Source organism: Nestor notabilis, unplaced genomic scaffold (genome assembly GCF_000696875.1).
Source record: "Nestor notabilis isolate BGI_N333 unplaced genomic scaffold, ASM69687v1 scaffold21514, whole genome shotgun sequence".
NCBI classification, from domain to species: domain Eukaryota; kingdom Metazoa; phylum Chordata; class Aves; order Psittaciformes; family Psittacidae; genus Nestor; species Nestor notabilis.
In genome coordinates, this window is record NW_009924572.1 from 4606 (window position 1) to 20541 (window position 15936).

At 46.4% G+C, this 15936-nt stretch overlaps 1 protein-coding gene across 1 annotated transcript; it reads right to left on the reverse strand.

Annotated features, from left to right (window-relative positions):
- Positions 1-2: 2 nt before the first annotated feature.
- On the reverse strand, positions 3-15760 carry COG7 (component of oligomeric golgi complex 7; the record flags this gene model as incomplete). The annotated part of the gene is made up of 16 exons (XM_010012666.1): positions 15615-15760; positions 14982-15098; positions 14633-14801; positions 13748-13830; positions 12853-12975; positions 11385-11583; positions 9203-9330; positions 8499-8653; positions 7223-7339; positions 6643-6708; positions 5733-5919; positions 4600-4740; positions 4062-4145; positions 2220-2334; positions 955-1098; positions 3-97 (listed from the first exon to the last, which is right to left on the reverse strand). Coding segments are annotated over exons 1-16 (2046 nt in total), but the record flags the coding sequence as incomplete, so codon positions are not given.
- Positions 15761-15936: the final 176 nt, after the last annotated feature.

A 15936-nucleotide genomic window follows, 5' to 3' on the forward strand; every position in this document is an offset into this window, starting at 1 on the left:
CGGTAGTCCTCCGGCTTTGCCTTCAGCAGAGCCACAATGTTCTGCAGCGTTCTTGAAGGCTGAAGGCCGAGGGCATCCATCACGTTTATTAGATAATCTGCAAGATTAGGGATAAACATGTATTTGCACAGGTCACAGACACGGGGCAGGTGATGGTTATCCCTTCTTCCCGGCGGCAAGAATCCTGCCACTGATGGCTCTAACCCACAGGGAAGGGCAGTGTGTTTGGAACCTGACTGTGCTGGCTGTTGCGCAGGTTTGGCTTCCTGAACATCCGTGTGGACACTGCCTGTTCTGCTCAGAGGACTGAGACATGTTCTGTCACGTTTCAGTACCTGCAGACAACACCCTCGGGGTGGTCAGACACCACGGTCACAGATAAGGGATCACAATCACAGTTTCAAAGGCAAAACGCTTGCAACAAAGCTAGGAAGTTCTGCAGAGGTGAAGGGCTGTGAGGCAGGAGGGAATTCCAGCTCACTGCTTCAGAGTCAGCTGGGGAATCAAGGATGGCAGGGAGAATGCTGAGCAACCAGCCCCACATCCACTGGACTGTTTTTAAGCAATACCAAAAAGACTCTGTCTGAGATCACTGGCAACAAGCACACTTTCCAGTGAGCTGAGGAGGAGATACTGTCTGACCTTCCCTGCTAAGACTGGCCTGTAAGGGAACCCTTTCAGCTCAGAAGGACTTTGACTTCCACAGTCAAGAAACACGAAGCAGTGAAGAAGCAGGAATAGCTACTGGAAGCCCACCCTTCCCTTGCAGAGGGATGTGACAGGACACTTTGCAAAAGAGAAGCTGTGAACCACTCCACCGTGCTGGGCATCAGACCAACACGCTCACGACTAAAGGACAAACCCACGCTGCAGTTTCTCCAAATCCCCCATAAGAACAGAGCAGCCCTCGTGTTCCAGCAGCAGCCCCAAGGACAGTGGTGCCCCCCCGCTTACCGATGTCCGTGGCGAGCTGCTTTGTGGAGTGCACCGTGAGCTCTGGGATCTGCAGGATGACCTCGCAGTAGGTCTGCATCGTGGCCCTGGCGATGGAGCCCAGCCAGTAGTCTGCCATGTTGTCCAGCTCGGGCAACTCATCTCCTGCACAGAGAACTCTCCTCACCCACCTGCATTTGCTGCTTTTGTTACAAGACATCGTTCACAAACGGGTACCTGTTTCTTCGACAGGACATTACAGGATCCAGAGCTGAACAGCTGTTTTGGAATAGTCAAAGCTGTCGCATATCCTCCCTGATACTACACAATACTGAAGGTTAGCTCAAGCCCCAAACCACTTTACTTGCCTCTATTACTCCTCCAGGGAGGTTGTTTCCAAAGGGCTGACAGGGGATCAGGCTGGGGTTGGGGCACTGCCTGGCACATTCCATAGGATCATCTGCCAGGAGCAGTTTCATGAACTACAGAAATGCCAAGGATTCATGGAGGCTTTTTCAAGCCCTAAAAACATTCTGTGTTCATCAGTGTTTTGAAAATTAACGAATTATTAAAGCGTAAATGCTTTAAGATGACAAAATAAGTAATGCAAAACCTCTGAACTAAAGAGTGTGTCCTCAGCAGGCTCAGGAGATCTAACTGCCAAGCTCTGTGCTTCCTTGACTGTCAGTGGAAGTAAACACAGATTAACCACACAAACCGTGGTGCGCTGCCAACCTGCCAGGAAGCATTATGCAGCTACTGTTGTTAACTGCAGCAGGATGAATGAAACACAGGTAAGGGCAGCCATCTGAAGAGGGAACGTGGGCCAAAACACAGCTTGCTGAGAGAAACTGAGGAACAACATGCAGCAAGAACCCTCCCGTGTGTTCTGGGGAGAAAGCTGTGAAGAGGCACCTTCTGTGCCTGAGGGCCGTGGCTGTCTCAGGCAGCAGCAGCACCCACTGCACTTGCTCCAGCACAGGGGTTTCATCACTGTGGCTGGTGTGTCCTGGTTTTGGCTGGGACAGAAACAGTAATACTTCTTTCAGCAAACACTGAACTTCAACAGACCAAGCTAAAGCTTCTGGTTTGAATGAAACTGAAAAGAGTTTTACCCATTAGTTAGAGGCTACTCCTGGGTATTACCAAGAGAGTCTGGGAAGAAACAGCATTACCAGATAACAAGAACTGGACCTCCAACAGCTTTGTTAGCATAACACATCACACCCTCATGACAAAATGTGAAAGCTTTCCCCAGACACTTCAAGTCTTTGGTTTCACCCTACCTTGTTCTGGGGGGTAAGGCAGTTTTCCAGCATGTAATGCCAGTTCCAAAGCAGAATCCTCTTGAGTGACAAATGGCTCAAGGTGGAGAGGAAGCGACATAATATATTGCCCAATCTAGAATAAAAGCACAAAGAGCTGAGTCACTGAACAAATGTGAAGCAAGTACTTTGCTAGAGGAGAAAAGTCAACTGCAGTAATCCACACCTGAAAGCAGCAAGCTGAGCTCGACAGCCGCTCACTAACCTAAATGTGCCCAGAAACAAATTGGCTCTTGCTCTTCGCTGCGCTTTGTACAAGAAACAGTTTTTCATAAGGTCAAGAGAACCAGTCACTGAAACAATCATGTTAGTAAGAGTCTGTGCAGAGAACTGTCACTCCAAGCAAATCTTTGCTCTCTGGAGCGTTCCTGGCAATTTGTTTTCTAGAGCAGAATCTCAGAGTCTGAACCAAACGAAACCACTGAAGAAGAAACACATGTTCCAATGACAATATAATAGTGACTTACAGAAAGGCATCACTCCCAGAAAGAGACCATGCTCACAGATTCACATGAGAGCTGTGGAACTTCAGGCATCCAACAAATACTGCACAGTTAATAAACAATTACCTGCTGCTACAGAGACTCTTCCTAGGTGCAGCTACAGATCAGAGTACTCTGCCTCCTCCCTATAGGGCACACTCATTAATAGTGTTTTCTGAGCTCACACCACCGGCCTTTTCTTCTACACAGCAAACCACATTGATTTGTTTCTGCACAATACAGCAGTGTTATTTCAAGGCTACACAATAGAAAGCCTTGGCTTAGTCTTGGCCCACCTATCACCCAGCAGCAGGATAAAGGGTGGATCTGAAAAGATGTCAGAAAACAAATGCTTTGTATCAGAAATTTTCTGAAGTTCCTCTTTGCCTTGGGCAGGGAGAAATGTCCCTTGATTCCTCACAAGATCAAGTAACAATCATACACGCCTCAGCTCTAACTCTTGGTGAAAGGGGCAGGTGAGAAGATTCATCCTCTTGCCAGCCACACACAGCTCTTGGTGAACTGTGCTCATCAGAAAGCTACTCAGTCCAGCAGCAACCCTCCCCTGAGGCTTTACCTTATCCACTGAGCTTTCTAAACCCAGCCTGTCCTTGAAAAACCATTCCCTGTGTAATACACAGAATGACAGTAAAACTTGCTTATCAAATTATACCTTGTATTGAGATAACAGCAGCTCATATTAATATCTGAACTGCAAATCTGGCAGCAACTTGAAACACCAAGAGAATGGGAAAGCAGTTTGGGTGCTGTTCAGCAGCACTGAACTGAGGGGTGCCGAGTCAGAAGCAGTGCACTGCTCACTTTCCTTTCCTACTCAGACACCCCACTGCCAGGAAGGTTTTATTGTTCTTCCATCAGAAAGAGAAACCAGGGAGTCACATGGGGATTAGAAGGGTAAGAGTTTAAGACTTTTTAACTTCCTAGTACAATTGAATCACTCCAATACACACTGCAGGAGCTTCTCTGCTACATGAGCTGCATTAGGAAGACGTGCTCTGTGTTCACCCCTACAAACAAAAGCTGGCAGTTCCCATCCCGTTACAGGAGTTAACACTGTAAACAGTGCAGTTCAACAGAAAAACCACTCCTTGTGCTCCTGACTTCTTTTCCTGGTCCAGAACTTGACAAGGGTTTCATAAAAGCTACGGTGAATGGCACTGACGAGGGCTGGACCACTGAAAGCATCTACCACCATCATGTACCAATTTAAACAAACACTAGGATTTTACACAAAAATGGGGAAATGCAGAAGAGATTCACCCAGTGCTGGGCTTCCAGTAGCACCCCAGCACGCTCTTACATTGCTGATATATTCCAGAGGAGTCAGGCTGAAGTTGGGCAGATCATCTGTCAGGGTCTCACCAATGCCACCAGAACTCCAACCCTGTAAGGCAAAAAGCGCAGAATGAACCCCTCACTTCCCAGAACCCAAAGTCTATTAGTATTCAGGAAGCATGAACTGCAACATGAACTGCAACTACCCAAGGACTTCCAGAAAGCAGAACACAAGTAGTGAGAAAACTGCTTCCTTTATCCTCCTTCAGGCCCAAAACACACACACACACCTCCTCCTGTCCACACAGCTCCCCGTGAGAAACACATGCTCACGGAGGTCAGAAAAGCAACACCTCAAACTAACATCAGAGCTCACAAAGAGCTGTCTGTGGTGAATGCTGTGGATGAAGGGATGTAAACTTTTCCACTGACTGTAGCTCGTGGAAGAGCTGCGATACCAGAGGGAAACACCCTGAACAGGAGCGAGGTAAGCAACGGCGAGCGGCACCCATCCCCTGGGCAAACCTCGCCCGTCAGCTCGGAGTGATGCACCCACCACTCACCTCCATCTTCGAAACGAGCAGAAGCTGCTGTTTGATGCGAAGGAAGACGGAATCAAAGGCCAGGTGGTGTGCCAGCTGGTTGAGGCGGCTCAGGGCACATCGCGATGAGGACAACAGGTTGTGGTTACTTGTTCCTTTTTCCTAACACACACAGAAAACTGTTTACATACAGAAGTCATTAAGCTGCCCACAGAGAGGCCATGTTAACATCCTTCAGAGGGCTTTATTAGGTCACCCTAATACAAAAGAGCTTTCCTCTGTAATGGCCTGACTTGGTTCCTTTGGGATGCCCTATTCCAACCAGTTAGTCAAGACAAAAACTGTGCACTGCTCCCTGCAATGCAGAACAAAGAATCAGCACCACATTCCACCATGCCAGGCACCAGCACAGGCCAGACACTGAGACACTTGCAGAGAAGATGGCAAAACTGCCTTTTACGCAGAGGGCACAACTGATTCCCTGCATGGAATTAAGCAAAAGTTTTCCATGAGGAGTACCTCTGGGAACTTGACTAGTTAGCAAAGGTTCAAGTCAAACATGGAACACTGAAGGCAGAGCTGCACATGCTGCAGGTAGATTAAGTGCAGAAGAAATCTGAACATTTGGTGGAAATAAGAGACTCATAACCTCGACTCACAACTGCATGTGACCAATGATGGCAAACATAGCTTAGATGCAGGAGATAACTGGAGTCATTCTACCCTGTTCACAGATGCATGCCTGAATGATCTTGCAGAATGACAGTACAGGATGGATATGGCAGCAGAGTGCAGGTGGCAAAGGAAGTCCTGAGAAGTCAGTTTGTGGACTCCAGAACTTGAGCTGGCTCCAACACAACCTTTCCGATGTTTTCCATGACAAAAATCTCCCTCACCTGAACTGATAAGGGCATGTTCACAAAACACAGCCAGGATCTGGGGAGAGATGGAATGAGTCCAGACTTCCTGGACTTGGACATTCCATCTCTCCACAGATCGGTGTCTGTGTGTAAGACTTGGAACATTGCCCATCAGAAGGCTGCAGCTCAGCGTGAAAAGTAATCACCCTGAAAGGGGAATCCAGGTCTTGTCTACCACCTGTGGGCCCAGCAGCACCCCAGGACAAAGGCAGGCTCCCCCAGCACCAAAGCTACCTTTAGAGTGTAAAGCGTTTCCATAAGGCTGGCATACTCAGATGGATTCTCCTTCAGAAGGTAATTGTATTCCTGCCAGGGATTCTTGATGGAGCTCTTCTTTTCTGCAGAACTGGTATCCTGAAAGCCAGAAAAACTACAGGGGCTGTAGGAGTCTGAGAGATACTTCCCAGCAGTGGATAGAATCCTGAAAACAAACACACCGAAGTCACCAGCAACATCCTCTGCAGTCACCACTGTTGTTCTCATGTTGGCCCCAGGACCAACACTACTTTTATGTTACTTCAGGAGAGTATTAATTGGTGGCAGACACTAACTACAGCCAGTTCTCACATCTACCCTGCAACTCAAAAACACTGAGAAGGAAGAGAGGGTTGTGCTCTCAGAGCACCAGGCAAATACAAGACAAACCCAGCCTCCCGCCCTGCAGCCACTGTCTCCTACACAGAGCCCAGGCACTCAAGTCAGACTAAAGGATTTCAAGGCACAAGAGGCTGAGCAGTGCAACGCTTACAAGCAACAAGAGATCTATGTGCTGCCTGTGCTTGATGCTCCTCAAGGAATCGGTGGGTTAAGGCGCACCTACACTCACTCCAGGGAAGGATTCCTGCCCCATCTCACAAGGGAGGGTCAGAATCTTGCCAGTTTGAGCTGGTGGAAAGTTCCCTCCCAACCCCAGACTGGCAGTGCATTTGATGGGCAGCCATGTACCCAAGAAAAAGGATTCTTGTGACAGTGGAACAGTCCATGACCCATCTCTGACACTTCAACAGCTGGGGAAGGCAGTGGGGGGAAACCCCCAGGCTCTGCTTTCCCTCCACGGTCTATGCAGTGGAGGCACCTTGGTGGCTGTTTTCTCTCAGCTTGGTTCCTGTGCTGACAGCTCATGAAGGAACTCAGCAGTGCTCACCTGTTGGCCAGCTGCTGCTCAAAGTCTCCACACTGATGAAGGAGCTCACCACAGGTAGTAATGATCCTGGGAAAGGACAAGACAAAAGAACCTGTGTTGGGAGATTAGAGGCAGATAATGCCAGGATCCCCCCAGAGAACCCATCTCAGACATGTGCCAAGAACCAAACCACAGCCCACCAGGGGACACATCCATCAAGAATTAATTTGGCTATTCACTGTGTCCATTTGGTGACATCCTGAATCTTTCTGCCCAACAGCCTCATTCATTTACATGCTGCTTCTCAACATCATGGTTAAAGCTGGTTCCATGTCACTGGGAAAATTCTAAGAGCTGCTGATATTTCAAGCAATAGGACATGCAGCCTTGCTCCAGACAGGGTGGGGAGCCCCACAGCACTCACTGTGCCAGCAGCAACCTGAAACCCAGTCACCAACACTAAGGCTCCCAGCAGCACTGCAGCCAAGCGAGCACAGCCCCACTGCCTGCACTAAGCACTTGTGTAAACTGACCCCAAGTAATTCCCTTCGACACTGATACAAAAATCAGTTCTGGGCTGGGCAAAAGAAACCCCCTTTACCGGACAGAGTTTTGGAATGCAGTCCAGTCCTCCTGGAAAAGGGAATCTGAAGGGATATCATCCAGTTTACATTTCTTTCGTATAGACTGCAATGTATTTGTAAAGTCAGATGTATACCTGTAATGAGGAATGGAGACAAGCACCAGCATAAGAGAACAGGTTGAGAGCAGCATAACTGCACGTCCTGCAGTTTAACCATTCAGCCCTCTACAAGGACCAAGAACCAGGAGTATTAAAAGGAGTTCAGAAGAGACACTGTTGTTCCATTCCAAACACATGAATGTGAAGAACTGATCAGCCGCAGCCCACTCAAGCCTACGCTAGAGGACAGGTTGAAACCCAGCGTGGCAGATACTGTGTGGCTACCTCAGTTTGCTGCATATGGGTTAGGAGGAACTCTCCACCCCCCACGAGAAGGTCTGACTAAGTCACTTTTATTACCACTACCCCAATGACACCTCCTAGAAAAGACCAGAAAAAGTTTATAAGGCTACTACTACTACAGCATCACTTGGCCCCTGCTCCAGGAACATAGTGACAACAATCTCATGAATTTGTTTTCTCAGCTACTCCCCAGATGAGAACATGGATAAAAAGAGAACATTTTGTCTTCCACACACCCCCTTTTCTTTTGTTAAATAATGCCCATAAGCTGGAGGCATGCACATTGCTATGTAACTGCCCATAAAGAAGGTGAGATCAGAGAGGTGTGCTTCCCTCTTCCCCCAAGGGCACCAAGGCAACAGGTTGATTTATACCCGTGAGCAGCACTTTCAGTATCAGGAGGCAATGGGTACTGGAACACTACCTAAGTGGGCTGTCAGTGATACTTCAAGACAAGAAATTGCAGTGAATCTCACTCTATAGGGTACCTCATCCTTTCTGGTAGCTTCCGAATGTGAGGTGACTTGTCCTAGCAGGTGTATTTCTCTCCATCAAGATCTACTTTCATCAGCCAAATCTGTCTTTGTCTTACTCTGTTTTGAGAAACATTTTCCCCTCCAAAAGTATTTATTAAAAACAAATTTCAGCCCAACCAGAATAGAAAACAGCTGAGAAAAGTCTCTGATTTTGCCATTAAAAGCTTCCATTTTTCCCCTAAGAAACAGTCACTGCCTGAAGGAAGCAGCAGGAGGGGACATCAGATGATTCACATTATGGTTACAGATACTTTCTGCTCTCAGCCCTTCTTCATAAGCGACAAAGTCCTGGCCACAAACTGAGTACTTGCTACTCCCTCAGGATAAATACATCAGCGTAACTAAAAGCACCTTACTTGGAGAACAGAGCTTTCAGGGCCTTAAGGAGCCCGCACGCTCCCAGTCCATCCGTGAGCTTAATGCAGTTGTCGATGGCTCCAGAGGCCAGGATGAAGAGTTTGTTGACTGAATGGTTCAGTTCCTGGACACAGTCAATTACTTCCCAGTGCTCCTAAATAACAACAACAAAGTTAAGCCTGACTTTTCTTTCAGTAAGTGTCCAGGCATTAAAGACACCTTGTGTAACACTTGGTTCTCCCCAGTGCCCTCTGATCTTGTGAAACACGTAAGGGAGAACAATGTTGGTTGCTCCCACCCTCCTACTAAGAAAAGCTGCCAAATCCTATGTTTACCAGGTCTTCAAAGAAAAACAGCTCAGCCAACAACAGAATCTTCTACAAAAAGGACTTTCCTCTTGTTCTTAGTAAAACCTATTGAACCTGAAGCAGGCTCTTGGTTGACAGTAATATTTGGTAAGGTCTCCAGCAGATCCACACAGTGCTGGTTGTTGTGTGGAGAAGAAAGAAGGAGCTACCTCCAACCTGACAGTGCTGCTGAAATTAACTTCAGTTCTTAAGAAAAAGTTACCTAACAGTATAAAATACACTGCAAGCAGGAAATATCACCAATAAAGTAGAGGAGGAAAGAGAGCAATGACAAAGACCCTTGTATTTAGTAGAAGCTTCAAGCCTTCCCCTGTGTAGTTGAACAAAGACATTACCAAGGGCACTGCACTGATCTGAATGAGGAGATTTTCTTCTTCCAGGTCTCCATACTCGAGTTGATAGGGCTTGTAGGGACTGTAAACTGCTTCCACCAGTTCCATCACTTTCACCAGGTTCTGCTCCTCTACAAAGAATCAGGTGTTTAGTCTACAAATAGATGAACTGCTACTAAAAGCCTTGTTTCAAGCAACCTGCAGCAGTTCCTCAGTTGGAGCCCGCTGCCTACACAGCCCTGGAATGTTGCCCGGCAGCTTCAAGTCTCAGCTACACAGATTTTACTTAGGCTATTATCTCTACCTGCTTCCTAAACCCAAGATGTTCTACCTCAACAAGTGCCTCAAGAAAATCATCACTCACTGCTCTAAAACAGCCTGGGTGACAAAAATCTATTAAACATTCCAACCTACAGTGGAAGGGAAGGAGTGAAGCCATTTGAGAAGTGAAACACATTACTCCCACACCTGAAAACAGGGGCAATCTCATTTATCAGGAAGCCTGGTTAATACTTAAAATTGACACTAACTTAATTCACTTGGCACTTCTACTTCACAGTGTTCCTCGACCAGAGCTGAAGGTGAAGCATGAACCTGCATTTCAGTGCCATTCTGCTGACAGAGCTGCAAACCCAAACAAAAACCAGGTCTGAACCACTATTTCTCACATCAGAGCTGGACACCAGCTGTTTCTGTGAAGCTTTGCCAAACTCAAACTAGCAGCAAACCATAATTACCTCGAATCCTGGATAGAAGGAAAAATCTTTATGCCCTAAGGACAAACAAGCAATGGAGCAGGTTGTCCAAAGCCTGGGCTGCCTCCATGCTTGGATGTTTTCAAGATCAGACTGGGCAATACCCTGAGAAACACGGTCTGACCTCATAGTAGACCTTGCTTGGAGCAGGAGGCTGTACTAGACCATCTCCTGAGGTTCCTTCCAACCTGAATTATCCTGTGAATCATAACTGAACCCTCCCCTCACATACACATATGTAGGAACTGGTTTGACTCTGTTCTGCTGAGTCACCTGCCTTTCCATTCTTCAGATACTTCATTTCCCAAACATCTTACCCCACAGCAAAAGAGATGGAAATAAAGGTTTATTGGGGTTTTCTTAAATACACTCTGACAGCAGGTCAGCAGCTGTCTTCCCATTCCACCATCTTCTAGAACGTGACACTGTTTTTCCAAGTCCTTTCTAATCATTTCTATTAGGAACCACAAATTAAGCTAAGCCAAAGATAGAAAATTACTGTCAAGAGCACACAAAGACAACAAAAACAGACACAATGACACTCATACCCCCTGAAATTGCCCAGTAATCATAATTTACACAATCAAGTAAGAATCTGGGTTGAAATAGCTCAAGACAATGGTACGAGGAACCAAACACAGGAAACACAGCATTAGGAATGCTCCATTAGCTTTAATTTAGGATTTTCCCTTACCCAGTCTTTGAAGGGGCCCTACCACATTAATAAAGGACTGTAAACAGCCAACAGTTCAAGTCAGCCATAAACCTCTGAAAACACAACACCTCACTAGCTCGTGGTTTGTGGGAATTATTCATCAAGTCATGACCAAAATGAGATGACAAATATCAGAGGGTAAGGAAAGCACAGGTCAGAATTTGAATCAAGCACCCAGGATGCTGCTAGGGAATAAGTACCAGTGGTTCAGAAGCAGTATTTGGCCTTGAATTTTCACCTGATTAACACATAAGCCAATAGCAACAGAGAAACTACAAAATAAAACTTCAGCATCCAGTGGATGCAGCTTTCAAGCAGGTTTTCTCTTGCTTAGCAAGGTGTGACTTAATTCCAGGAAACTCCTCAACTTTAATGCTTTGTAATCTTTCACAATGGGTTTCACAGATAGCTTCCCTGGAGACATTTCCTCATCCATTAGGCAGAAGAAACAGTAATGTTTGTAAAAGGAAAAGTGCTAAATATTATTTACCCTGACAGCAAGTGTGCTTGGAACAGGTCTGCCCCAGTAAACTCACACAGTGTTGTGCCAGTATCTTTAGTGTAAGATAAACACATATACAGACACACAAAGGTGCAAATACCATGTCATCGGTCAATGCCATAGAAGAGAATCCCTCCTTCCATGTAAAACTAAACTAAATTCCCAGTGGAACTTTACAAAGTTGTAGATCAAAATTCAGTGCAAGAGTCTTACTCAGGTTTGGCAGCATCGCTACCTCCAGCCCTTTTGCGAAGTGGACGGTGGCATCATAGAGCTCCAGCAGCTTATTCAGCTTGGTTTCTTGTCCTGTTCTCTCCATGGCAGAGCTGAGGCAGACAGGGATGGAAGGCACCAACGCTCCCAGAGTTTGGATCAACAACACAGTCACAACTTCATGGGGGTTCTTGAAAACCTGTGACACCAGAAGAGCTACTAAGCAAAAGCACGTTATCCCAGAGGAATGCAATCAGCAGAGAGCAGCAGATGGTTTCCAGAGAGAGCCCCCAACGTACAAACCACATGTCCCAGCACAGGAAAGTGTGAAGATAGGTACAGGTCAAACCCAAAATCAGCAGCACACAGGCACTACAGTGATTCAAAAACACACCTGGTAGAAAGAGGCACTTGCAAACAGAACACTCAGTTTACACAGGTGTGTGTGGAAAAACACATCTATCAGTAAAATATGAAGAAATTGTACTATATCATGAGCCAAATTACTGGTCAAATAGGCAGAAGTCAATGCTGGGAAGGTCAGAAAGACTGCAATCAGCTGAGAATGTTTATTTACATGCACCATCCCTCAACTCCAGCACAAAATGTGTTACAGCCTTTGACGGTGACCTTTTTGCCAGCTCATCTCACTCATTTGCTCTGAAAGCTGGGACCACCATGAAAAAGGTCCAAGAACTCTCAGAAAGCAGAATCAGCACAGGAGATTGAGTGACATGAGCTTTGCTCCATGTGCCATTTCTCTCTCCCAACCAAAGTGCATCTCCTACAATGTAAGCTGACATCTGACCTGGAATTCACATCGAATCATTAGGCAGAAAAAATACATTTCAAGGAAACATTCTGCTCCTTTGCAGCACAGGCCTAGCACTTGTACCAGGCTCCATGACATGAAGATAAGAATCTCCTACCCTTCATGGATGAAAAGCTCTTAAAGGCTCAACAGTATGAACTTATTTCTTCATTTCACTACAGGACAGTAACTTTTTTGGATCCTACATTATTCTTGGCAGGAAAAACAGGTACACAGACTCCAAGGGGTGATAGGAGAAGCCCTCAGATATCTTCCACCAGTGACATGGATCAGTCCAATACGGCCCTGAGGGCTTCCTCCAGGCCAAGTGATAAAGCAATTCAGGCATTTCAAATATCTTGCAACAGAACACATTTGAAACACCAACAAATTAGTTTAAACTTAAGATACAGATGAAAGTGATAGAGCAGCTTTAATGCCAATAACACAGCAACCTTGCTGTTGGTAGAACACCAGAAATCAGATCTTGTCTGCAAAAGCTGGACAAGAAATAGAAGGCAGGTTGCAAGCCCTGTCCTGCATCGACAAGGCAGAGCACAACTCAAAGGGTAAGCACCGACGAACTACTCTGAGCTTTGTGACTATTAGGAGTGTGCTCAGCCCTGTTGTTAACCCAGCATCAAGCAGCCACTGCACCTGCGTCGCCCACTGGAGCTGTGAGTGCCAGGTCCCAAGGAGGGTGTCGTACAGTTCAGTCAACTGGCGATTTAAGCTTAGGTCACTCTGGCAAAGATCCTGCCACGCTGCCACCAGCTGCACCTGCAGAAGAAGAACCATTCTAAGAGGAGAACCAACAATCCACAGATCCAGATACTGTTATTTCAGACCGAGAACTTGCCATGATCAGCACTTCTTCTGCTAACACACAATGCCCACCCTCGCCCCTCTCCCCAGACTGCACCACATTTTGCTATACTTCAGCACCACAGAAGGAAAAGACTTTCAGCACAAAGCTAGAGGCTTCTTAGTTGATTCAAAGATTTAATTAACATTGGTATTTTACTCATAAAATGAGCCTGTAACCGATACCTCCACATAATAGTTGAAATACTTGGCAAGCCCCAGCTTTGAACTTAATCCTCAAAAGTCACAGTCATGAGAGAAATTTGAGGATCGGGTTATGGCCACGGCACTGTCTGGAATTCCAACTTTTAATCTTACCTGAAAAGAGTTTACAGAAGTCAGCAGCTGGCAAGTTGCAGCAATAAAGTTATTGCTGACACAGCCACATCCAAAAAAAGCAAAGCAAAACTGTAAGGCACAGAGAATTCAAGGAGAACACACATATCCTCTGTCTGCTGCAGGAAGGAACACACAGCCCTGAAGGGAGAATTACTCTTGAAACGTGGGGAGTAACTAAAGCTATTATAAGAGCCAGAAAGAGAAGTCAGAGAATGAAAGATAGAGCAGAACAGGTTCCATCCTCCTCGAACAGGCGAAATACACGATGTAGCAGCGCCCCCTAGGGACCAAGCCAAGCAAGAGGTCAGGTTCTTATTCCTCCGTAGTAAAGGATTATCAAGATACTGACCTTGTGACATTTATAATAGTAAGCAAGAAGCTGGGGCATCCGATCAATTTCAGTGAAGACTTTAACAAACGTTTTTGCCTGATCTAAACAAAACAAAGTAATAGTTCAGAGTCAGTCTCAAAGCTGAGGGTGAGACATTAGTCTGAGCAAGAGAATTCTTTGAGGGGAGCACACACAACAGCCTATACAAAGACACACGTTCACCTTTTGTTTGCTTATTTTCTCAAAGAGAAGCAGAACTGCCTAAAACCCACACTTGAAGAAGAACAGGCAGCAGGCATGAGGAATGAATTTAACTTGTTGACCAACCAATGTCTCTAGTATTAAAGATGGATAAAACCAGAGTGTTTCCTGGGAGGAAGTCATTATTTTCCAGAAATAAGCTGCTATCTACAAAACCAGAACACACCTCACAAAGTCCTCAGCTTTGCCTTCACCACTCCCCAAGCTGCTACCTAACCAGCTACCTTGAAACTAACAGCACAATTAGTTCTTACACGAGGCTTTGAAACCCCAGTTCCTCAAAGGTCTGGTCTGTAGGGTGAGGGGGTGACTATAGCTCTGTCCACAGAATACATCAGTAATGAGACCTTGTTTTCAAACAGGACCCAGAAGGCAGAGAAACAAGAACACCAAGAACCTGAAGTGTTCCTCACCTGTGGAAGTCACCACAAGCAGATGCTTTGCAGATGTGTTTACAGACTTATATTACAGGAGTTTTGGACTTCAGGAAAAAAACATGACTTCACAATAAACAGAGAAACCCTCTTCAACGGGAGAAAAGCCCCATATCTTCACATGCCCAGAACCGCCTTCAGGACAAAACTCCCCACCCAAAGAACGTTTTACTGTTTAAAGAGTGTTGTTACACCAAGAGCTACTGACCTACGGACTGGGAGTTAAAAGCAGCCACAATCTGAGGGCTGGCCATGGCCTCCAGCCGGTTCTTCAGAGCCTCCAGATGCACACACTTCTCGGAGTAATCCGGCGTATCCACGAGCATCGCCAGGCTGCTCTGCATGCTCGTGAGCTTGGCCGAAATCACGGACACGTCCTGCCACAGGGAAAGGCAACCTGGTTACCCAGCACGGCCTTAGGAAGCGTTAATACCAGTCTCATCGTGACGTTTTACAAACAGGCACTTGTTTTACAGTCACTTCAAAACCTGCTTTCAAATGCTGTTTCCCTGCAAAGCTGAAGGCACACAGACCACACTGAATAACATGGTATCTACCTGTGTTTTAAGAGTCTCTTCAATGTCTGCACTTAACGTGCTCCATTTGTCTGCTTCCTGAAGTGACTCTGCAGCCAACTGCATTCGAGATTTCACTCGGTCAATCTCCACCAGGACCTGGAGAAAAGGATAGATCATGATGCCCTGGATGCACTGGAACAAGAGACGACTGCCACAGACACTTATCCTATGGGAGCATTTTTGGCTTGGATTTAAAGAAACGAGTGAAAAGATCATGCTGTTACAAGGAGGAAGGAGTTGGCTGAAAGAGAGATGTTAAACCAACTTCCAAAGTCAAACAGCAAAAGGTTGGTTTGAAGTCTGGGTTTATACTTCTGATGTCCACTTTGCCTGAAAAATACTACACACCCTGGCTAACAACAGGCAGAAACAAGGGCAGAAATCAGTGCTCCCAGTCGGGTAACAGCAATTCCCCCTGAACAGAAGCGTGCTCAGCTGCTCCTCACAAAACACAGCTTGCCCTGGGCTGTGTCACGTCCACCTTCCCAACATTAACACTAAACGAAGTGGTTTTGCCTATCTGGAGTTCACAAGTTTGTTTAATACGCGCATCTCTGGAAACTCAGGGGGTTCACAAGCTGCAGATGAACACTAAGACCGACGAGAGCCCACCTGCATTGACTGAGCTGTGTCTTCCTCAAATTTCTTTATATCTTCTTTAACGAGGATCATTTGCTCCTTCAGGAACGTTGCCTCCTGTTTCAAGACTTCCACCTCCCGGAGGACTCTGGGCATGTTCTGCAGAGCCTGATGGCTTGTTTCTGCGGGAACAGCGAGCGGAACAGCGCGGAGGCCTGAGCACCCCCGCAGGAAACGGGGGGGTTGACAAGAATCTTACCAGACTTCGAACGACGCAAAACAACAGAAACGTAGCTCGTAGGAACCACAGACTGGTTTGGCTTACAGGGACCTTAAAGCTCCTCCAGCCCCAACC